The sequence below is a fragment of the Anser brachyrhynchus genome (genome assembly GCF_964034855.1).
Source record: "Anser brachyrhynchus genome assembly, chromosome: 1".
Lineage (NCBI taxonomy): Eukaryota > Metazoa > Chordata > Aves > Anseriformes > Anatidae > Anser > Anser brachyrhynchus.
This window is the reverse complement of record NC_137694.1, coordinates 130,782,979-130,808,424: the sequence shown is the minus strand read 5'-3', so window position 1 is coordinate 130,808,424 and position 25,446 is coordinate 130,782,979. Positions and strand designations below refer to the sequence as shown.

Sequence of the window (25,446 nt, the reverse complement as noted above, 5' to 3'; positions counted from 1 at the left end):
ACTCCAAGTGTGGCTTTAACAGCACTGAGAAGAGAGAAAACCTTCTTCAATCTGAAGGCAACACTCTTCCTAGTGTAGCCCAGAATTGGCTGGAAAAGGCCTGTTTGCCTTCTTCAGTTTTGGAAATGGCATATGCTGCCTCTACCAGCTCAAGCGGGAGATAGATACCCTGTGGCAGTGATGTGTCTATCTCCAGGACAGTCTTTTGTGTAGAATAGTTAGCAGGAAGAGGTTTGGGAAGGGCACTGGAAGATTAAGGTGCTGTTTCCAGCTCCATTCCATGTTGTGTTTATTTTTCTCCCTCATTTTTTGGGGGGAATAAATCACAACTTCTCTGTAACACAGCTACACAAAACCAACTTTAGCAGCTTCCTAGGACATTTAACTCCTACTGTTTCATCTTGATGAACCAGGAACATACACATCAGACAGATGTGGCCACATCACAGACAATACAACTGGAAATGACAGACTGAAAAATTCCCTCTCTGACACCACAGCTCACAACTGGCACCAAGATTCTTTAAGACAGCATCTAAACACTTCTGAATAACACCATTAAATATACTTGAAAATACATTTGAACGTTACAGATAGAGTTAGGAAATGTTTTGCTTGTCACAAGCCAGTAGCCAGTCTCTCATTGGGAAAGACATACAGTGATACCAATTCTGACAATACCTGCTATTTGTAAGGCACATATTTGCAAAACACTTTAAAACAACCACTTCCATAGGAACACTTTTTATTTCATTACCATTAAAGCTTCTTTAGTGAAGAGATATATTGTTTGAGTAACCTGAGATTTCATAAAGCAATACAAAGCTCTCAAACTTACTGTTTTACAAAACTGTAAAAGGGACATGGTGCTTTTTGTTTTCGTACAGATATTTACCTTTTGATCAACTAAAAAAAGCCACTTTCCCCAAAATCATAGTGAAACATAAAGCTAACAATTAAAATGATTTTTTTATAGGAAGGGGTGCCTCAAGCATTTGGGGCCTATCAATTACATAGCTCAGGTCCATTTCCTCTGACAGCTCTGCTGATGCCACTGTGCTAATGGGATCCAGCCTTGCACACAGTACCTCACCTCTCACCTTCCCTTTCTGTCTCTGTGATTCAGGCTATTGTCCTGGCTTTGCAAGAGCAGCCTGCGCTTGTCACACAATGAAGTAACTTGTGATTTTTAAATTTAAATACACTGTTTTGTCCTACTGCAAGTGAGTCCCATCACCATGCTGTGGTCACTGGATGAGGGAGAACAAGGGTGAACTTTAATTCAGTGTTATACTCAATTGTTGAAATTAAATGAGTGTTATACAACTGGATCCCAGATTATGCTCCACGTTTATGACTGGTTCTTCTACAACTTTCGTGCAAGCATACAGCTTGCATTTTAAAATATGAGTGCATTTACTTTCTCTCTTACAAAATATGAATACAAAAACACCTTCTAATATCACTTCTGTAACTTGGTAGGTTCAATATTATCAGACTTTCAGGGGAAACAGAGAAAACAAACTCGAATTTTTGTCAAATGGAATCACATATAAAAGCCAAGAGAAAAGACATGCATATCCAACATCAATTATTATAATCACAGACAGCTGAAATACAAAAACAATTTCTCATTTGTACATATTGAACGGCAAAAAAAAAAAAGAAAGAAAAAATATATACACATACATACAACAAGCTTAACAGGGAAACAAACCCGAAACCATTCTCTACTGCTCATGGACAAGACAACCGCCCCTTAAATTTTTCATGCATTCCCTCCTCATTGACAAAGACAAATGTATTTCATCTTACTGTTCTAAGGTGAAATGAAAACAATCAAACCTTCCTTCAAAGCAAGAATAACTGTGAACTGGTGAAATAATGCATATTCACCTGAGATCATTCTGAAATATAGGACAAGATCAATAATGATTAACAGCCAAGGTGCACAACCATTTATGTCATTTTTAAAGAGAAACAGCGTTTATACAAACAGATTTTGCTAAAGGACAGAAGAACTGTTTTCTGTAAAGAGAATAATTGAAAATAGTAAGTGAGGAGATACTGTATTCTCATAATAAGGAGCACAAGCAGCTTACTCTTCCACTTTCTTCTATTCAGTATTGCCCCATTTCCAACTTCCTGTAACATAAAAAGAGGGAGGGGAAGGAAGAACAAAAGGAAAAAATAATTATTAAAAACATTTCTTCTGTAACTCAGTTTACCTTATGCTTATGCCAGTTTCTTTCAATTCCAAAGTAGTTGCATGGTAAACACTACAGGTATTCTACCATTTGTTTAGATCTGGAATTCCTTCTAGAGTAATTCTGTTGAATACAGTCGGTATCCACCAGTAACATGTCTGTGACTACTGGCTACTACGCTTGAAAGCATCACGTAAGAACATTCATCCAAGCACTGAAAAAGTCACAACTGCTATGGTAAACAGACAATTGTCATTCATAAGTCCTATTGAGAAAAGCAAGATCAGAGCTAACAGGCCTGTCCTGCACTATATGACAGTCTGAAGAAACAGAGCCATATCAATGTTTGGAGGTAGGAAGGATCTGGGCAAGAGTGAAAAGAAACATTATGTCTACTTATTTTTTTGGTCATTCTAGGACATGCATCAGTACTGTACCTGCATGCAGATTATGCAATCATTTAACATTCTATTCTCCTTTCTCATGATTTGGGGATGTAGTATCATCTTTAACATGTGATGCATGAGAGGGAAGAATAAATGTCACAGAAGAAACCCATGTTGTGGCTAAGGACAAAACTCCAATTTCTAGCATCTCACACCAGTATTTTAATCATCAGGTGGAAATGCATCATTCATATGCAGCCTCAATCACTAGCTTAGTGATTAAGCACAGCTGCTTAGTAACTACATGATGTGAATGGAATAAAATCAGAGCAGGAAAAAGTTGTATCCTGCTTACCGAAGTGCTCAAAAATATTAAAAAGCATGAATGTACATATGGATAAGAGCTCCTTGCCACACAAAACTCTGATGAATGTGTGTTGAGAAGAGTAAGACTGAGATTCAGGCCCAGATTCTGCAGAGGTCCCAGATTCTGCAGAGGCCAGGTGGCTCACAGGAAATATGATCTCCAGACTGAAAAGGAATCTCATCTACCAGCAATGTCAGGCTACCATCTTTACATGTGAAAAAAAACAACCAGCCCTATAAGAAACATCCCTGTGGCAAACAAAGCCACAATTTTATAAAACTTGTTTGTATATCAACCACCACGCAGATTGAATCCAAATATTTATCTTGGAATATATTTGATAAACAGTGCATAAAATAAAATTAAAAATTAATATTAAGGCAAAAAAAAAAAGTTGTATCAATATGGTGTACTCAAAGTGATCCAAACTTGCAAACCAAAGTAACAGAAAACATGATATTTGAATGTGCTTTCATTGCATCTTCTAACACTAACACAACTGATTTTGTACAGCATCCTACATATAAGCTGTACCCAAAACACTTAGCAGACTTTAATAATGTAATTGCTGAGTTAAGCAGCAGAAAAGGAGAATAATTAACTGCTGCAGGCAAGGAAGAAAACATAAGCTCTCAGACGGGATTTGAAACAAACGGGAGAATCAAGATAACTTTGTCTCCTGTTTTAAGTCAAGAACAAATAAATGTCATAAAGCAGTATCAAAACAATCCAGTTTACCTCAATAGCATCGTCCATTTCTGTGTTCTCATACAACCATTTCAGCTTGTTTCTGAATTAGGAAACTCTTTCTCTGGAGAGCTGTCATCACTGAGGTCACTGTAGCTGTCACTGTTAAAAGCAATACACAGTTAGAAAATATGTACAGCAATACATATTTTACTTCAAGCCCTCCAACCCAGATGATGAATATGACAAACACTTTCCTCAAATGCAACCCATTTCCAGAAAACTATTTTAACCTACTGCTCAATTTTTGTATTTTAGAATATATTCCTCTATAGAAATGGGCTTCTACAAGAAAGTTTGGAGTCTAAGAACTGATGAGAAACAATATTCCACCATAAAAACAGTATGTCCGATTTGTTTTTTTTTCTGTTTGGATACTGTATGTTCATTCTATAGTTTGCTGGTGCCATACACATGCAATCATAATCAACAGCATGGAGCATAACAGGTATTCAGCATAAGACTAGAAGGAATTTCTTTTTTATGGTAAAGAAAATGACCAAAGAAGTTAAGACTTTATTTACTCAGAAAGCTTATATTTATACTTAAATTATGATTCTTGCTTTTCCAGTAAGAACATCAATCATTTTCATTCCACCAAGCAATATCCTGACACTTTTTCCTGAGGTTTTACCCTCTTCTGTTATTTTCTGAGAGAAATAGACTGTTTTTCACAGAACAAGCTGCCATGCAAATGATCATTTTATAAGTGGCTAGAACAAGGAAACAGTGAAGGACGGAAATCACCACAGTGACTGAAAGAAAGAAGTACCCACAAACCACAAATTCTTAGTCAGCTGGACAGGGCCTTGTGGTATCTACGCAGTGATGTCTATCATGTCTCCAGGTTTATCTTAATTGTAAGTGCACACACTGCACCTCTTCAGAAAAACCTCCAGACTCAACCTCCTCACCTCTACAGTCTGTCTTCCAGATATCTGAGTTTCCTAAGATTAGAAGCCAGCAAAGGGAGTCCAGGGAACTGACAAGTACATGTGAACAGCAATAATGCTGGTCAGTTCTGTGATACTTCAGAGCGCAGTGTATGGTTAACAGAATACAGGTGGGGATGTCAGACTTCATTTGTGTGGGTACGCCAGTGCTAGCCTTGGGTACCACCTCTACTCCAGCCATCACATACCTGTCTTGCTACCTCTTACTCTTAATCACCAAGCCAACAGGACCTCAGTCACGTAACACTCCCTGCCTCTGGGCATGGTCTCCCATTAGGCCATCAAGCACATAACCAACCCATGACCCACCTAGACACAGCCTTATCAGTTGATCTGCAGTGACTGTAGTGTTTCAAAGGGAACTATGTAATACCACAGTTGGAGATCTTTGATCCAGACTATAATGTGGGATAGTGAACAAACTGAACTCAGTCATACTCATGCTCGTTACTAAGCACTGTTTTCTAGACTGAATTTCAGCTCCTCCACTTTGCAAAAACTCGACTAAAGATTAAGTAAAAACATAGTCATTTTAACAGAGTGAGACAGGAGGAAAAGAACCAACAGCCATCTCTTTAATTTCTACCTCTGACTTCAGGGAGCCTCCCACAACTACAGCAAACCACTGTAGCAACTTCTGTACAAGACAGGGTAGATATTCCGACTGTTCTAACAACTATTAAGACTTTGCCTACAGTATTCTGCCCTTTCTTTGCATATTGCTGATGTGGATCTTGTAAAGAGTGTGCCATATCAGGCTAACTAGAAATGCTCAATTCGATCATTTCTCCAGCTGCCGAACAATTACACAGTTCAAGTGAGGAAAGTGTTGTTAACAGTATGATCAAGCATGCCAGATGCACACACACAAACACAACATCACTGACACTGTACTTACTTCTTTCTGAAAGTACCCGTGGAAACATGGAATAAAAATTCAGTATTATTAAAACAGTTTTACATTTTCACATAACAGCAAAATAGCAAAAATTGTCCATAGAACACAGATCAAAATTACTGATTGCAGAGAGCTGTGCAGTCTCATGATAACTCTGGTTTAAGCCCAAAACTTTCAGAGAACTGAGTGTTCTCTGCGTTACTTTTTTTTTATTGTCTTTGCTGCCTAGTGGCAGCACAAAAATATAACCCAGATCATCCTATACCTTTATAAGGCCCTCAGGCATCTAAGTAAAAACACTCAGGAACCAATGAAGTGAATGGAGAACTGCTTATCTTCATCTCTTGAAGAGTGTTAGGCATTTATCTCCACCAAACATTCTCATCACCAGTACTCCCCTCCTCAGTGATGTAGGTTTTGGAGTCAGTCACCCACAGGAGCTGTCACACGTTGCCGGATGCTTCAGTCATTTCATTGACTTATCAACCCCAACTTTCCATTCCATTTTCAGTGTGTAGAAGCTGAGGGTGGCTAGTAGCTTAACTAGTGACTAGCCCAGAGGCTAAACCAGTGACTTGGCAGATGACAACTTTGTTCCTGTTCCCACACTGCCCAGTCAGTACAAGGTTTGAATCCACTTCCCAGAAAAGGGCTCTTGTCACTACTTTCTTGACTGTTTTGCAGTAGCACCCCACTGTCTCTCCTAATTTACAACAGTTCTGCTGGATGTAAGTCAGTTTTATTTCTAACAGGCAGGCCACAATGGCAAGAAAGGGAGGGGAAATACCTAGGTAGTGGTCAACCCTTGGGCTTCATACACAGGTAATTTTCAGTCTCACAGTTTCATCTGTTTGAATTGCCTCTCTAAGCATCCCTAGAAGCTGTGGCATCAGCCTAACAAGATGAAATTAGGCTCCCAGAAGACCTGAACTCCTTCAAGAGCTAAGCTGCAAACAGGCACACATGAATCTTAGCATATCTGGGCCTGGGTGCTATCGCATCAAACCGACAGTGATGTGAAGTTCCTAACATTTCCTGTGACATGAACTATATTCAACTGACAAATAATGTGAAGAAAAACTCCAGGTGGTATTAACCGCAAAATAGCCGTTACCTCTTAGGAATAAATGTGTGCTTCCTTCCAAACTACACTGAGTTGCTACACAGATATTAAACACAAAGATGAAATGGATATTTTGTGATCACACCTACTACTATTCCATATGCTGTATAAATCTTAATTAAATGTGCTGGCTATGAAAGTGTGTATGTGTGGTGGTGGTGGTGGTGAATAAATCATATAAGCCTGGCTTTTCCTTTATGAAATTCTTTTTCACACTGCCCTCAACTGAAAAAATATGCTTATAACTTCCTTCAGCAACTTTTCTCTCAGTTTGCGTAAAAATTAATAAACATCTTGGCCAAGATATTCATCTTGTTTGTAACCACTTTTGCAACACTAGATTCCTACAACAAAAAGGAGATAGTGAGCAACTCTGAGGCCACCACAGCAGTTCTAGTCCATCTTTTTTTTTCCCCATGAGGTCTGCAGTATAAAGATAAGGCCAAGCAGAAGAAGAAAAAAAAAAAGAACAAAACATGGAGTACACAGTGTCACTACATCTAGTCAATCTTCAAGACAGTCTGCTGAGGTTACAGAGATGAAGAATTTTGGTCACTTTTATCCTTACCTAATCTAACCATAGCTAACAGAAATACGGTACCGAGCTTGTATTTCACTTTGCAGTGAACTGCAACAGCAGTTGCAGTGACTGCCACTGGAGCCACTCCTCTTGCCTTCTCTGGGGACTGTGGCACTGCTTCCTGCTGGTGAGAACACAACCCCTACCACTACAGCTGCCACCCCTGGCTTCTGGATTGTCTTTTTTTTTTTTTTGGTGGAACAGTCCGTCTCCTGCTGCTCTCTGACAGTCTTCAATCCACAAGATTTCCTTCACTTTCCTCTGAAGTGCCTGGTTTTCGCTAATAGCAGAAATATAACAGTGCGCCAGATGTGTTATCGTTTGGGACAAGTAGGACAGTTCCTTTCATCCTATTTGTCCTACTAACTTACGCTGCTAAGGATATCACACATTCTAGTTTATGAAGTATTAAGTGACACATTCTTTGTTATACTACTGTGAAGTGTAACTCACTCACTAAATCTTTCTTGATGCAGCTCACTTTTCACCTTCAGAAAACCGAATTCCGTTACAGCTACTTGTAATTCTTCAACAGTGCTTCTTTGATAACATCCTTCACCCTTTAAAACTATCAATATGACATATTATTTACCACTGTCAGTTCTAAAGAGGTCCAACCCTTTCAATGCTATATGCCAGATTCTAATTTTGGAGCAACTCTGAGAGGTCCTTTTGCAATTCCATGACAGTCATTCCCTCTTCCCACCTACAAAGTAAGTGGACCCAAGTACTTAACAGGGGACATCAGGGATAGCCCTGCCGATATCTCCTTTGTCACTTACACACCAAAAAATGTCACACAGGCTTTTTACTGTCCTGTTTACACATGCTTGCCCAAACCTCCCTAACACAACAGGTTTGGGAGACAGTTGGACTGTGTCAGTGCAGTGAGCACCACATGGACGAATCTATCTTCTAAGGTTTTTGGTTTGTTTGATTTTTTTTTTCCTTTATGCATTACTTTCTATCCTTTGACCACTTTTGTTCCTTCTCCCTGAACATGACTTATGGGTCATCTTTTATTAGTAACCTGCCCAGAACTTAAAAGATTACTCTTACCAGATGGTGTTGCATTGGTTCCTTCCCTTACCATGTTCACAAGTGACTTGCAGAAATTTACGTTGGCAGCAGTCTTATTTGCCAACACTTTCTCACCTAGGAACATATCTCACTTACTACATACCGTCCCCATTTACTGGACATTTATGTTTAAATTATTTACCTTTACCCTGTTGCCCTCCTCCTCCACAGAAACATATCATTTCATTATTTACAGCTCAGATTTCTAAATTTTCTGTATCTTTTTATACTATTTCTTTGTTCTGAATAGTGCTTTCAGCTCTCCCTTATTTGAAACTATTTGCAGTGATCATTAATGTGCTATAGCCTAATTTTGCGGGCCATTAATAAAGATGTTGGCTTCAGGGAAAGAAGAAAAAAATGCCTACAGCAGCATGGTTTTATTGTCCATTAGTGGTTTTGCATTCCATAGGACAGTGCCCAAAGATAAGACAGCTCTCGTTACTTTTTCCAAGTGAAATTCTGTAAGACACTGTAAAAACTAATAATATTACATCTGAAGTTCTCCTCTTCCTCCATCAGTTTTCTATTAAAACCTTTTGGTTTATTTTAAAGAAGAGTTCTGTATTTGAGGGTTTTGTATACTTTTTGAGAGTTTCTTGTGGTTCTGGTCTTCTCTGTCCTTTAAAATCAATCATGTAAACAGCCACACATCTTCCTTTGCTCCACGTGAAATGGTGACTTCAGTACTTCCATGTAAAGATTTGGAGAAGGTCATGATATAAAAGCATTCACCAGGAACTGAAGCGAATGATCATTAGGCACTTATGTCTTTGAGCACTAGAAGTCACAAAGGCAACTTACATGCTCAACTACCACTTTACCACTTCAGGTAACTAAGTAGTATCTCACTACTGAGATACTTTGTTCCATAGTTCTTAACTACCTCTAAGCACCAAAGTTCCTAGGAACTAAATTTATCCCAGATGAGGCATTCCTTTCTCAAATAGGGAAGCTCATGCCTGCGTGTAAGCATTTTCAGACCATTTACCAGAGTAGGCCTCACAAAAAGAAGTCTAAGTGAAGGTTTATTTGCTTTAATTTATTTAGGACACTCTCCTAAGAAGTGTGATGCATCTTTAAATCAACTGTTTGCTTAGCTTAGAAGCTAGGGCTTCTGTCCATGTGTCAGATGTTCTAAAATTGTGTCCTAATTATGGGGCTGTTAAATGTTCTAACGTAATGATTTCCTGTTAAGAATCTCATGCTGAAATATGCATTTCCCTTTGTCTCAGGGCTGCAACATTAACTTTCCTTTTATTTATTTTTTTGGTTGGTTGATCTTTTTTTTAATATAGTTTAGGTAGTATTTTGCTCAACTTGCTGGCCTCCACAAATTCTTTTTCGGGTTACATCTTTGCTGCAGTCAACAGCATGACTACAACTCACGTAGGCAGTACAGGGTGAGGTGTACAGAAAATCCTCTTCTCAAATTTGTTTCAAAGTCTTGTTACTGCATGTCTTAGCTTCATTGTTCAATGACATCATTACCATTCTGGGGTTTAAAGGTTTAAACTGGAAATCCTTTCCGCTCAGCAGGTGGATAGGTTAATATGAGCGGCTGCGGTGTAATGCAAATGCTCCTATCTTAGCCTCAGAATCTTTTGCTTTTCCAATGTTATTTCTCTCTCGGTGGGGACAGAGGGGGCTGTTTCCTGTGAAACGAAGTAAATGCTAAGATCTAGGGGGTTTTTTTGTTTCTTTTCTTTTCTTTTATATATATATATATATATTATATATAAAGTTTGGGGGTTTGAACTTGTCTTTGCTAAATATTAGCGTTGGCTGGAGTTTTTTGTATGACCAGGAAGGAAAAAGTTGGGTATAAACTTACTTGAATTAATATATATTCAACAGAAGTTACGTGCAGCACATTCAGTAATTGCTGCAACCTCAGGTCAAGGTTAGAAAACATTCACTACATTGCCAAGGGATTTCAGTCGAAATTAGTAGGACACATGTGGACCACTTATTCAAAGCAAGTAATTCTTCTTTATCTCAGAGAGATGAATAGGTATACTTATAGGAGGAATTGGTAAGAGAAGGATATCGGGAGCTGGGAAACAATACCAGCTGTGAGGCAGAGAGCACTCACAAGAGGAAATGCCTGAAGATCATTGTGCTTGAAGACTACCATGCTACCAAGCACCATAAAATTTTGTCCTGTGTAATGCACTGGCACAGATTTTAAAAAGTATTTAAGGTTATGATCACTAATAATAATTTCCCCTTAAGGGAAAGGTAACAGGTTAAGGTAACAGGAATACTTTGGTTAAGGTAACAGGAATATTTTGATCACGCTGTAGTTTGCAGATCACAAAAATTATCTCTGTATGTACACAATTGCAGAATTGGCCAGAATAAGTGAAGACGAACTGTATTTATGAAAGACAGGTGATATCCATAAGGAGAGAAGTGGAGAGAAGTAACAAAATGGATTGTTCTGGTCTGGCTTGGCTATTTTACATTCCTACTGAAACCTCAGTAAAATTTCTAAAATTTCTATTTTTCTCATAAGAAAAGGAGCTCTATTTAAGAATAAAAAGCAGTGCTCAAAGAAAACAAAACTACTAAGTTCAATGCCTTGTACGAAAAGCCAGCAAGCCAGGATTGGATAGCGTTACTGTTTAACGGTTCTGAAGGGTTTTTTTGTTGTTGTTATTGTACCCTAGGATTTCCTCTGACCCCCTTATTAACATGAAATTTATTAAGAAAATTGTAACTTTTATTAATGTCATTTGAATAAACAAAAATGATCTAACACTTATTGAAAAGTATTGCTACACTCAACAAACACACTAAAAACTCTATGACCAAGGCAACTGGGATGCTTGAAAAAAAGAACATAAAACAACCAATATGGCTGAACCATAGTTTTAATCTAGATCCAAACCTTTCCGTAAGTTTAAAGGTATTACAACTGTTTTCTTTCAGGCCTGTTTCTACTAGACTATATTAATTATTTAGCTACTGCAAAATAGAATCAGGGTTTTCTGTTTTGTTACTGCAGCCACTAAAATACTGCTGGATGAGAATTACACTTCATTGCTTGATACTCTAGCAAATCTCTTTCCCTGTAAGGCTATCATTCATAGAAGTTAACACAGTAGGCCACAAACTTAGGTTTATTAAAGGTTTTTGTTTGTTTGTTTTACTTCTGGTTACAATGTACGAATTTGACTGTAGGCCTAATAGTCTCTGAAAACAAGGAAGTCAAGGAATATGCTCACTGCTTACAGACACTTTTATACCAGGGTTTATGCTAGGCTTGCACAGAACAAATATATTAAGAACTCCTTTTCCTTTTCTGGACTTCTGAAAAGCTGGACAGAATGGTCCTTCCAACAAAGTGACTGTGAAACTACAAGCAGGTAAGTATGAAAGATTACCTTGGAGACAATTTACAACCACGTTGCAGGTATGCATTGAGTGTTCCAGTTGCTGCAAGTAACAGTCCAAGGTATGGAGGTGAAGGTTTCATAGGTCTTGAGGAAAACTCTGGGTGGAACTGAACTCCCACAAAATATGGGTGGTCTACAAGACAGATGTCAAAGAAAATTAAAAGACGTAGGAAGAGAATAATAGAACTGTTTGAACAAAAGTTTATTGAAGATTTCACACAGGAAAACCAGAAACCAGATTACATGTGTGAATTTAAGGGTGGGGCAGTGGTAACCTCAACTTTATTCCATGGAAAGCAACTTACAACAGTGGCAGAAGGTTAGTAAAGCAAATTAATGAAAAATCATCCTGTGATTCAACTTTACCGTGCACAATGATGTAACTAAAAGCTGAATAATAAATCTGCACAGACATGTAAGGGGGAAAAAATGCTACATAGGCAACCCTAACTTTGCCTATTTCATGTTATTTTTCATAGTGGTTTGGTATCCAGCATTTACGTTTAAGCATGCATACATATTCAGAACATGCACTTACACATACCTGAAGGGAAAATAGAACAGCTCCTGAAAGACCAGGCATTACCTTACAGCAACTATTTACACACTATGAGATAATATGAAAGCAATATACACAGAAAATAGGGAAAAACAAGCTTCAGATAACTGGGCCTGCAAGAGATCTGCTGGGCCATTAAGTCTGGTCTCCTGTTATTGAATGCAGTGACATCACTTAGTCTCACACACAAATGGTCAAAGCTCTGCCATAATGTCTGCTGGGATTTTTTTGCTCCCATTGGAAAGTTCTTCTGATAGTCCCTCCTTTTGCTTAGAAACTTCTTCCTAATTCACAGGAATTTTTTTCCTGTGAAAAAACGTTTTTTTACAGCCAAATTATGTCCATTTCTTATGGTACTCTTCTTTCCTGCAGTTTATCCTGGGTGATGAAGGATGACAATAACATCATCATTCAACACCGTTTATTACACTAATCAAGATGCGCTGGTTTGTCTTCTCTTAAATCTTTAGTTTTCTGTTTCTCCAGTCATAGCACCTTGTTATGGCTGCTTCTGCATCCCTCCTGTCTTCTTTGGAAGAATAAGGATAGAACATTATTTTCATGCTCTTCCATGCTGTGCACCTGTTCCTTCTTCGAATATCAGTTTAAAGAAGCTAACATTAACCAATTCTAGGATCAGGATACAGGATGAAATTAACGACAGACCCCTTCTGGTTTGACAATTTCCAAAACAATCCCAAACATTCAAGGAATTTCTCTGCAGTACAGAATAAGGGATAACAAGAAAGCAGGGCTTTTCTTCTTTGAAGATAAACAATATAAACAAGTATACTGCTCTTCCCTCTGCTGCTATGCCTTAAAAAAGAACCTGGGATCCTAAAATTATCCCATAACTTCTTTCTCTCTACTATGCAATTTAGTTCTTTGAAGCGGTAAAACAAGACAATGACAAAGCATTGTATATTTCCTGTGGGGATATTTTGCTAACAGCTTTGCCTGAGCTATCTGGTATAACATTATTTCTGTGCTTCCTCCCTATGATGATTGTTTTTCTTCTTTAGTAATCAGAGTCTCCTAGCAGCCCATTGTGAAATAATTCCAGGTTATACTGCTGCTTTTATTCTTTTCACAGTAACATGCAATTTAAAAATCCTGCCTGATTTATTTCATGATGCTCTTTATAGAAGTTGTTTCATGCAGGACAGACAAAATAGCCTTCCAACCAGTCACCAATATGCACAACAGGAACAAGCATGCATCTACTAGGAACAAACTAAATAAAGAATACCATGACAATTAGTAGTTTATGTATTTTTTGCTCTCATTTTACTCTCTACGGTGCAGCTGCTTGAAACTATAAGTAGATGTCTATGTTCAAACCCTTGTTCAAAATCACAAGACTGTTCTTCAATATACCTTGGAGTACGAAATGAATTCTCACAAATATGTCAGAAATAACACTCTATATAGAATGATAATGTGTTCTCATGATATATTTCTGTTTCTGTGCATGGAGTTTATCTAAACCAATAGTAATTTTTGGCCATTTAAGAAAAGGAAAAAAAAATCTTGTAAGGTAGCTGACATATTCAGGTGCCTGGTACTCATCCTGCCAACTGTGACTTAACAGCAAGGAGTTACTCAAGGGTTCACGCAAAACCAAAAGGACTGTTTCTAAGAGCTGCTCTGTATAAATGTTCAATAAAAACATGCACTGTAGCTCCTTTTTATCTTGGAATGCTTTAGAAAAGGCATCAAGCTTTACTTGGTAAAGCAGTGCAGTGCTACCAGATTTCCACAGAATCAAACTCTCATTTATCTGAGTAGCTTCTGTGAAAGAAAGGAATTTGCTTTCTATATGATATTCATACTTGATTTTTTTTTCCTATGATTCCAAACAAGGGGTAATCAGACACGAACTGACTGAGTTTGGAAGATACCCTGGGAGGTCTCTAGTCCCATCTCCTGCTCAAAGCAGGTTCAACTTCAGGATTAAATCAGGTTGCTGACAACTTTGCCTAGTCAAGTTTTAAAGGTCTCTATCTGCAAGGATGGAGATGTCACAGTTTTACAATGCTTTGGTTATATAGCATGTACGCATATTTCATAAACTCAAGCAAACTAAATACATATGAGTTATTGAAACCTGACTGAAAAGATCCAAAGGTTGGCTTAGGGCCAACATCATTGCAAAATTGGCTTATACCTTTAAAAGGTTGAGGTGACCATGAGAAGTACCTGATGACTAGAAAAAGAGAGTCACCATGCCCATCTTCAACAAAGACAAGAAGAAGGATCTAGGGATCTAGAGGCCAGTCAGCCTAAATTTGGTTTATGGCAAGAATGCAAAATAAAGCCATTTTCAGACGCACAAAGGACAGTAACGCAACTAGGAATAATCAGTCTTTGGATAAGGGGAGAGCAGTAGCTTTCCTTAACTCTGACTGTAGCAAGGCTTTTGATACGGTTTCCTAGCACCCAAGATAGGAGCTATGGATAGAATGGGTAGACTACAAAATGTGTTAAACATGGCTGGACTGGGTTCAAAGAATAGTGGTGAGTGGTTTGAAGTCCAACCAATAACCAACTTGGAGACAGTCAAAACTTGACTGGATATGGCTCTTGGCAACCTTATCTGTATTTGAGGGTAGCCCTGTACTGAACAGAGGGTTGAACTAGACAACCTCCCAAATCGTTCTATGCTTCCACATAGCCAAATGCCACTGAGCTAGAATTATGACCTTTTGGAACAGGAGTGTCTCCCTGATAATCTGATACATGCACAGTCCTTGAGAAGAAGTATAAGACACTGGCTGATAAAATCCTCTGAATCTTCACCTATTGTAATACACAAGTGGAGTCAACAGTACTCCCTAATATGATCCTGGCTGTTATGACAGCTATGTGTTCATCTACATCCAATTTAGCTACCTATAGTTTACATAGTTTTAATAGATGCAGAAAGTACTACAGACAAGTGAGACACTTACTCTCCAATTCAATAATTTCCATTCTGTTCCCTTCTGTATCATGGCCAACAAATTTCAAACCTTTCTCTTCAAAGCTGTGAGTCAGTTCAGGGTTCACCTGAAATATTGAAAATAATAATAAAATTGTAGTTCTATTTTTTTTTTTGGTTTAACAAAATGTAGTAGTTAATTGTAGCACTTTTACTTATGTATACAGGAATGAAAAGAATTGGGAAAAGAGTTGGGAATTTTTGCTTTCTTGTTTTGACAACTCTCTGGTAGAAATATTCAAAAATGGGCACGCTTATTTTATATGAGATGAATCAGTAATTTAAAGCCTTAACAATAAATACATACAAAAGATTAAAGCCAGAGTCCCTCTTGCTTGCTGCCCTCCAATCAGTAATTTAAAACCTTAACACTAAATACATACAAAAGATTAAAGCCAGGGTCCCTCTTGCTTGCTGTCCTCCTGATTCTAAAGAGCTTGCATTCCTCGTTTTTGAAATGGTCTATCATAGCAGGGGGGAAGATTGACTTCCTCTTTGAATAACACAATTCAGCAGTCTATGACATGAGCTGTGGTTCAAAATCCCTCAAACAGGAGCTCTGGAGTAAGCTGTTTCATTTCCTTGGTGATGTTCTAACCACTCCATTAATATTCAGACTTTGAGCACTACCATCACATTCTCCTCCCAGCCTTCTAAGGAAACTTAACGCTGACTCAATCAATTTGTAACATGCAACATTTGATACTTCAGGCCCCTCTAGAGATGCTTATGGATTCAGGTGCCTTCTGAACCATCCCAGAGATGGTGTCCAGCTACTGCCTGTCTATTTGGATGACAGAATTTTGAACACAGAGAGATACCTTTGCTCAGATGTTCTCAAACAGAAGCGTGCACCTATAGCAGAGGTGTGGACCTATATCAGAGGCCTATAGAATCATAGAATCATTAAGGTTGGAAAAGACCTTCAAGATCATGTGATCCAACCATCCCCCTGCATCCCCCAACCATCCCCCTTGCTAAGAAGCAAGTGATCTGAATTAGCTTCTGAGTTCTCTCTCTGTGATCTGAATTAGCCTCTGAAATCTGCTTACATTCAGACTGTGAAAGAATGTGGACATCCTGAGCATAATCTAAGCCTAGGCAGACCAGAAGCAATCTACTTAAGGATTATAAACCTGTACCTTTCAAATACTTCACAGGAAGTCAAGTCAGTGGCTGCCATCACTCTCAAAAAATTTTATTAAGACAGTAAACTGCTCTGCTCCCCTCTGTTGAACACTTGCAAGAACACCTCTGCAATACTGTGTCCAGTTTATGGCCCCTCAGTACAACACAGACATTGACAAAATATTGCAAATCCAGAAGAGGTCCACCAGGATGGTCAGGGGGCTGGAGCACATACAACACAGGAGAAGAGACTGAAGGAGCTTGGTTCGTTCAGCCTGGAGCAGTGAAGGTGAAATATGGAGCTGGTTATTGACTTCAATTATCTAATGGGATAGTATAAAGAAGATGGAGAGAGACTCTGCTCAGAGGTTCACAGCAGAAGAGTGAGAGATAAATGACACAAAGTGACCAAGGGAATCTCCTATTAGACATAATGGAAGAATGGTTCAAACTAAGTGGTTAAGCATTAGAATGGATTGTCCAAAGATATTGTGGAATCTCCATCTCCAAAGACATTCAAAAGAGAATGGGACAAAACCCTGAGAAGCCTGATTTAATTTTAGAGCTAGCTTAGCTCCAAGCATTTAGTTGAACCAAAATACAGGGGTTCCTTCCAACCTCAATGTCTCTACCTAACCATTAGTAAACCTTGTTTTAACTTTAAGAAATCTCTCATTGGCTTTAAAGCAAATCATGCCTACCAGCAGAAACATGATTTGCTTAAGCTTTAAGTTTTGAACACAAAATGTATGAACAGAGCTTACCTCATATCGATGCCTGTGTCGCTCCTCTACAAACATTTCATCGCCATAAAGTTTCCCTGAATGCACACACAAAAAAAAGCAATTAACACTAAAGTGTTGCTTAATAGTTGTTACAAATATGGCTTGTAATTTAAACTTTACTTTTTTTTCCACATGGAAAACACGTAACATGACACTATTCATCTCACTCCAGCTTTCTGTTTTTCTGAGCAATGACTGGTTTCTTTTAATTTACTGTTACCTGAGTTTATTCAGGTTTCTTACTCAACTTTCATCAAACAGAAGTAGCTTAGATAGACTTTAGAGTGTGAAGACCATGAATAAACTAATTTACACTGTAATACCCCAAATAATAATAATGAGAAAAAAAAAAACAGGAATGAAAAGAATGAAAAAGCAACATAAAATCCCTGCAGGTTTTACAACACTTGTATGCAAAATGTGCAGTGAAGGAAGCACCAGGGCCTTTTACTAACATCTGTTCCATTTTAATAGATTATGCCTGGCAGCTGGCATACTTCCAGTGACAAACTGAATGTTGTTTTTCTCTCTGTTTTCCTGATCTCTTTACCCAAATGACTTTTGCAGCCCTCTGAGCCTAATCTGGAATGCTCTACATTGAAAACCAACAAGGAGTAAGTTTAAGATATGTAGTAAACCAGCATTTAATCATCTCTACCACAGCCATGGCCCGAACTCCGCTTTAATTTATCATAGCATTATTAGGAGTACTGTCTCAGGGGGTTAGGACAAGAATTGAACTACCAAAAAGATCTCCAAGAATTTGTAGAGTAGTAATACTGCAATTTTGCAAAAAACAGTGTATGACTTAATTCTAAGGAGCCCCTTTTTCAAAAACAGTAGTTCCACTCAAGGTGTAAAGCATTAGAAACAGGAATGAGAGAGACTTCCTGAGCAGACTACCAGAGCTTTCTCAAAGTCTTCAACAAGTATGGTCATTTAAACAACTCGTAATACTGATCAAGAGTAGCAACACATTGTAATTTTTATTAAACTTTTCAAGAAATGTTGAGGCCACAGAAAAGCTAAAATAAGGTGAAAAGGGAAAAGCGCATGTTGCGATATGCATGTCTATATTACACCTAGGCAAAGTATCACCTGGGTCAGTCAGCTCACTAGCACAGATACAGATATTCTCCCTAAAGACAGATTTTTCATTAAATTTGAATATGTATTATGCTTTGGTCTCCTGATGAAGTAGACATTTTTTTAAATCTCAGAAGGATACTTTCCATAAGTTCAAAGCTAAATATAATAATAGCTTAGACCAATATCTGAGCAGGGCAATACAGGAAATATGCCCAAATTTATTTATGAACAAGAAACTCTATTTTACACATTTTTAATATCATTTATATTACTACTGTATAGTAGGCTTGTTAGTAAGAGACCTAGATATTACTGTAATTTTAAAATACATATAGCTCAAATAGAATAATTTGTTCTATATTCTGATTGCTTCTATTTTGCCTTTTGAAGCATCCTGTTACAGAAAATTATTTTATTTTCCTGCAACAAATGATTTGCTCTCCCAAAACAAGACTGTTTCCAGGGCTGGGCTAGGCCTAGAGGGATGCTGGATCAGAGACTGGAGTTAAGCAAAACCAGGCTATAATTAGGAAACAAACTAGCAACATTGTCAAGATAAGATGAGGACTTATATGGTGAGGCTAGATGACGTCTAAAGCTGAGATGTACTGGTGATTCTAGGGAATGATTAGCAACATTTAGGTCTGGGGAGAGCATGTGTAGGAATTTGGGTTAGTTCTACCAAAAAGGTAAAGGGGTAGAGCAAGAAGCCCTGGTTCACACTGGAGATAATGCATCATTTGCATGTCCTATCAACTCAAAGAAAATAGGAAGGAAACAAGAAGAGACATTCTTAGTAAATCCTTGCATTCTGATCTTCCCCCGCAAAATAGCAAATTAACCATAAAATGTATTTCGGGTATCTCAACAGTTTCCTCACTTCTTATTTAAAGTAAAATGCTGGGTCCTAATTCAGCTTTTCACTGAAATTTCCAGATTTCTCTCATTTCTCAGCTTTTCATTCTGATCCAGGGCAAACGTACATGGAAACAGAATCAGAGTGTATGAGCTCAAGGAAGCTGCCACCCAACTGCTTGCTTGAGGTTGTAGTCCTTTAACAAAATGTACTTTGGTATTTTTGCTTTGCCATGTTACAGAGTTCCTGTCCAAAAGGCAGGCGATAAGAGCAAAAATATATCTTACTTAAAATAGAATTTTGTGTTTTGAAAACAGTCCTCCTCTTCCCCAGTCTCATGGTTCCACCCATATCTCCAGGATTGTGTTCTGGCATGTCAATGACCTTTAGAGAAAAATTGTTTAAACACTGTTTTGTCCAACAAAGGAAAAAAAAATGCAACAATCACATAAAAGACTGCATAGATTTATAAATTGTAACATCAAAGTTTTCTTCCAAGAATTTCCAATTAGAATTTCTCTTTGGTTTTCCTAATGCTTTATTCTCAGTATTACTGTATACTAGGCCCTTCCTTATACTTTTTCTTATACTGTTAATTATATACAATATTCTTTCTTACACTAAGAGGCAGAAACAGCTGTCTTGATAAGACAGTGGAAGTTCTCTTTTTTTTTTTTTTTGAGAAGGGGAGGGCACAGGGAAGCAGAATGAACAGAAGACAAAACTTGCAACAAGACTATAACATTGTTAAAGCAGGGTACTAAAAGAGATGACTTCTACATGTGTGCTATTTCAGATTATATGCATAATTTATCACAGGGAGAAAACTGGTGAAACTTCCCTCCTAAATCACTTTTGTAAAAGCATTTCTTTTCAGTGGTGCCCAGTGCCAGGACAAGAGGCAGTGGGCACGAACTGGACCACTGGAGGCTCCCTCTGAGCACCAGGCAGCACTTCTGTGCTGTGCGGGTGAGGAGCCCTGGCACAGGCTGCCCAGAGAGCTGTGGGGGCTCCTCCTTGGAGATCTTCAGAAGCCGCCTGGGCATGGCCCTGGGCAGCCTGCTCTGGGTGTCCCTGCTTGGGCAGGGCTTGGAGCAGGTGAGCCCAGAGGGCCCTGCCAGCCTCAGCCACGCTGTGAGTCTGTTTCTTAGCTGGCCTAAACATCCACAGAATACTGGGTTGCCTCACATGAAGAACATGCTATTTAACATTTAAAAAAGAGGATATACAAACAGTGGGTTTGTGGACTGAAGCAGATGGGTCAAATGGCTGCTTCGTGGGTTAAATTAAATCCAAGACAATGGAATTCAGTGGATGTGAGAAAGAACCTCTTAAGGGAAGGATGGTGTTTAGTTTTACTCAGTCTGAATAATCCTGATGGGTCTCACAACTGTGTTTACAGAAAGCCTGTCTCACAGAGGTAAAACCATTCAGAATAGTAGAAATGAGCTGAAACTATGACCTACATGCCTGTATTTGCATATACATATTCAGTGAGAAATATGATTGACAAGGAAAGGTTCTAAAAATACAAATATTCACACATCCGGGTAATCTGGAAATGGATTTTTATTAACCTTAATTTGCCCTCTGGGAGTAATGAAAACAATTTCTGATGATACACTTCATAAAGTGAAGTTATTTAATTTACAAGGGATGGTGGAAAGTGCTTAGCCTTTGGCCTTGTGCCAATGCATTTCAGCTGTGCAATTATCTCTGTATAACCTTATACCTTCAAAATGTTATTTATAAACTATATACTCATTATAAAATGTCATGAGCAGAAGTTGTGATCAAACCAGTAGGATATTACAAATCCTCTAATTACCTCCCAAAAATCCAAAGGTGATGACTGTGCAGCTAAAAAAAAACCTCAAAGAAAAAACTCAAGAAATACACAAAATAAAATCATTCATTAAATCCATGCTACTTTAAAAATGACGACTGTCTTGTTTATTTCCTTCCATTTACTTTCACTTCTTTTCTGTAATAGTAGACATAAAAAACAAACCAAAACAAAAAAAAAACACAGCACAAGACAACAGAAGCAGTTAGAGCGTTTACAATAAGCTGTGTGTATATGTCAAATACTCTGGCCCTCTGAAACCACACACAAGTTTTCCAGGAGATTTTATTTACTTGCTTATACCCACACTACAGATAATTTTAAAGTTGTACTCCTGACTCCCATCAAATGGGGATGAAATGGTCCCAAGCAGCTACCAAATATTTCAGTCGCGTGCTTCTCTTCCAATCACAAAAATATAAAAATTCCACTTTAGTGGCTGTTTCATGAGCATTTGCAGTTGACGAGACAAACACTAAAATTGAAAAATAAAAATTGGAGGCTAAAGTGAAGATTTGACATTCCTTCATTCTCAAAAGTGTATCAAGCACCTAACTACTGCCCCTAACCTCAGCTTCAGATTTTTCATCCTAAAAATTTGAGTCAGAACGTCTTGATTTAAATTTGTTAACTGAATCTTGGTAATAATGAGGTCATCCCACACCCCCCAGAGAAATTTATATTTCACTATTTTCTTGCCTTTCATTATTTGCTGAACTAAGATCTTCTATCAAAGTATTCCAAGAGTAATACCATGAACAGAACCGTGGGAGATACAATATGGGAGATAACTTCTTGAAAGACATTGCTCAACTCAAACTGCTTAATTAAAACACTGATTCCAAATTAAGTGGACCTGTCTATGCAGGCCATAGAAAATTTCACTAATTTACTGTGTTTAAATGTGTTCTTCAGGAAGATTCAAAACCATTAGTTGTCAAATGTATGTTTCATGTATGTGTGGTCAGGGGCACATAATCAGAAGAGGATCCAACCCTTAAAATGTGCATTAATGTCTGCTAAGTCTTAACTGAGATGTATTTTAAGAAATATCGCATTATACAACTGTTCAATCTTGTTTCTATCGGTGGCAAATTTTGTACCAACGTAAAAGCCCTACCGAGTTTCAACATCAAGCAACTTACTGTGTGTGTTCATGTTTTGTTACTGATATGTTGCATTATAAACCAGCTCTCTATCTTCTCCAAGATTTTTTGGCTTATCATAGTAAAAGAATAGAAAAGGCTTCTGGTATTAATTTTTGTAGTCAGGTGAGGAAAGAAGTTACCTTTGAATTAGCAACACAGGGCTACTTTGACTCTGGATCTTACTTTTTGATCTGTCCTGTGGTTCTGCTCGATGTCAGCAGCTATCACAGCACAACCCTCAATGTTTATGTATTTATTACGTGAGTTTGCAACAAGGTCTATGAAAGCAACTTTCAAAGGAGAAGCAACACTGCTGCCCTACAGCCCAAGGATAGTAATAAGCACCAGAAAATCAACTCATATTATGGAAAACTTTGCCATATTTTATGGAATTTATTTGATCAGATAAAAGACAAATCTTGAAGTGGTGGTTACTCTGAATAACCGAATAGATTCTTCAAAGAGCTTATGCTTCCCTCCACAGAATACATCAGCTGTCACCATGCATTAGTTCTTTGAAGAGCAAAAACAGCAAAGAACAAGAGGCACCACAAGCAACAAAAAAGCATCAGTAGGGAGGGTGCAAGAAGAGATAAGGCATTAATTAGGTCTTTTTTACTGAAATCTCCAAAAACTGCTAACACTACAGGGATTTTACAGAGATCACATATTACACACCAGACAGCCAACATGAAACAGATAACAAATCACTGACATAACACAAAGCACATTCTAGATATAAAACAGTCTGATGTATATTAAATCACACTACTGATGAAAAGCAACTTTAACTACCCATGAAATACAATTTTCCTTCAGAAATCTACTGCTTGAATTGTTTCATTGTCATTAGAAAACATATTAAAGCTAATGAGAAAAGTTCGGACACTCAACATACAGCAACCAAGGCTCTGAAAATCCAACACGTATCACTTTACTAATCGCCACAGGACCATTAAGTTCTGTCTTTGTTTTGCTTCATGTCCTGCAATGCCATTTTGAAGAATATATCTACCTTGGTTACACTGGGGGGAAGGCTAGGGGGTGGAAAGAAGGGTAAAGAATTGTTTGATTTGAACAACTGCTTGGTAAGTTATCTTTGGAAGTGGGTTTTTAGAGTTTTTGCCTTTTTTGCCCTGCTCTTGTCTGGTAAGCAAATGTCATTGCTGAAAGAAATCACTGTTCATGTAAGTGCTGATCAGAGCACCAGGAGAAGCCCTGATCCTAAAGATAAACTGAACACTGAAAAGAGGCCCTAAGACTGAGCACATAAGAGATGTGTGGAAGCAAAGGTGACAGGAGCAGGGAATACAAAGGCAAGCACTCTTGCGTATGAGTCTCTGCTGAGCACGGATTTGAAAAAAAAAAAAAATGCAACAAACCAACAAAGACTCAACCCAAACTAGAGGACCCATTCATTTACCAACTCTTCCATTTTTAAGAAAAAAAATTTACTGATGCAACGCTAAGAGTGGTGCTGAGAGCTTCCCACTTGGCAAGTAAGCAGAAAGATGTTCTTCCCTCATTCATTTAAAACCAGGGATTTAACATATTCAAGTACCAAAAGAAGGAGCAAGGTGAACACACCTGCCCAAATCCCTTAGCCCCTTAAAGCTCTCCAGTTTCCAAGCAAACCCCACCACTGCCCATCTGTCTAAAGCATTTGGCCCTCTAGGATACAATTAATTGCCATGAAGGTACTGGAAGGTTTCAGAATACTCAGTGCTCTGTTACTCTGGTTTACTTTTGAAGTAATGTTTGTTTCCCAAAAAATGACAACCATCATGTATAAGATCAAAGCAGAAATCATCAATAGCTGATTCATTCAGCTACACAGAGATCTGAATAACCAGCTTGAAAAATCCTGTCCTCTGCCTCTCCACAGAACCACAGCACAGTATCCAAACATCCCAACAAATATCAGATTAAATTTCTTAAACTTTGGAAACTAATTTACATGACTTCTTTACCCAAGTTATTGTTCTGCTTGCAGGGTTTCCTTTTATCCTGAAAATCTATGTGACCATCCCGCAGCATGTTATTGCCAACCATTTTCCAGTTTGGACAATCCTCTTTTCCAGAAATTTGTCATTTCCTATTTTAGGATTAAATAGTTGCCCTAAGGTATTTATTTCATTAAATACCAAAAAACTCTCTAAGACGGATTCTGCCTGAATAAGCAGAAATTCTGGTACAGAATGTTTTGTAGTACTTTCTTCAGGAAAAAAGTCACAAAAGCTGTACTGCTTTCTCAAACATTGCTCACTCACCCATTACTATAGTGCAGTGAACTGAGAAAGTTAATGGGGATGCTGATATGCAGAGCCTATACAGATATTGCCTAACAGCATTTCAGAACTCACTCTAGTTATGCCAACCACACATCCCAGAGCTTAAATACTTAACCAATGTAAGTTTTCAGACTGTTAATGTTAACGAAATGAACAAGGTTAGATAGGGCTGGCTACAGAAAGATACCGGAGTGCCAGTCATGCCATGCCAGGAAATGCAGGATTTGCTACAGACTTGAATAACTGTAAGTGGACGAGTGTTCTCAGACTTTGGACTGGTCCGGTTCGCTTGACAATTATTGACCAAATGCTCACTTGGTGTAATTTCGGAATGATCAGGCAGATATCTACAGCTAGGAAAGCCTTCCCTCCCTACCACATACAACTATTCAACAATCAAAACTGTCACTGCATTTGAGGGGGACCTCAATGAAATTGCTAGATGAAATTTTGCCCTTACCAAATTCACTTAAATACACATGAAATATGTCAGAAAAAGGAAGTCAAGAAGCAAGTCTCCCTCAGAGCATTCTGAAGCAGGAGAAAGACCCTAGAGAGGGAGACAGTCTTGTGTTCTCTCCATCAAACACGAAGCTGACGTAGGGATAATCACACACTTACAGCCTGAGGCTGGTTAAACAGCAGTATACTTTATGGCCCCTGACTGAGAGACTGGTTCTGTCTTACCGGCAACTGCCATGGAAGACTCAGCACAGACCAGTCCACTGCTTAAGCCATGCAAAGTAGTCAAGGAGACGTGAGATTGTCCTTAGTAGAGACAAAGCACAATGTATTATGTTTCTGTTATGTTCTGTACTTTCTCTGCCCTGAGTTATCTTGCACGAGCAAGCATCCCTTCCACTTTCTTCTCCTTTGTTAACAAAGTAGTGTTAGTTAGGATCACTTCATTATCCGCAAGCACTGAGCCACAGGAAAAATGGCTTACTTTAGGTACTCACTCCTCCAGACTTTCACCAAGATGAATTTCTAGTATCAACTCCCAGACCATACTCAATAGCATG

General features: G+C 38.3%; 1 protein-coding gene across 5 annotated transcripts in view; it reads right to left on the bottom strand.

Moving 5' to 3' along the window:
- Positions 1–274: 274 nt before the first annotated feature.
- CTPS2 (CTP synthase 2) overlaps positions 275–25,446 on the bottom strand; it is a 74,495-nt gene continuing 49,323 nt past the window's right edge. For 4 of the 5 annotated variants that reach the window (XM_080562599.1, XM_080562596.1, XM_080562597.1 and 1 more), the window contains 6 exons: positions 19,427–19,523; positions 17,174–17,229; positions 15,253–15,349; positions 11,731–11,875; positions 3,699–3,809; positions 275–2,145 (listed from right to left, as the gene is read on the bottom strand). In XM_080562599.1, coding sequence (XP_080418725.1) covers positions 3,740–3,809; positions 11,731–11,875; positions 15,253–15,349; positions 17,174–17,229; positions 19,427–19,523 — 465 coding nt within the window. In that variant the 3' untranslated portion in view covers positions 275–2,145; positions 3,699–3,739. Of the gene's footprint in view, positions 2,146–3,698; positions 3,810–11,730; positions 11,876–11,927; positions 12,831–15,252; positions 15,350–17,173; positions 17,230–19,426; positions 19,524–25,446 lie in introns of those variants that run through there. The other variant, XM_080562598.1, reaches the window with a different exon arrangement.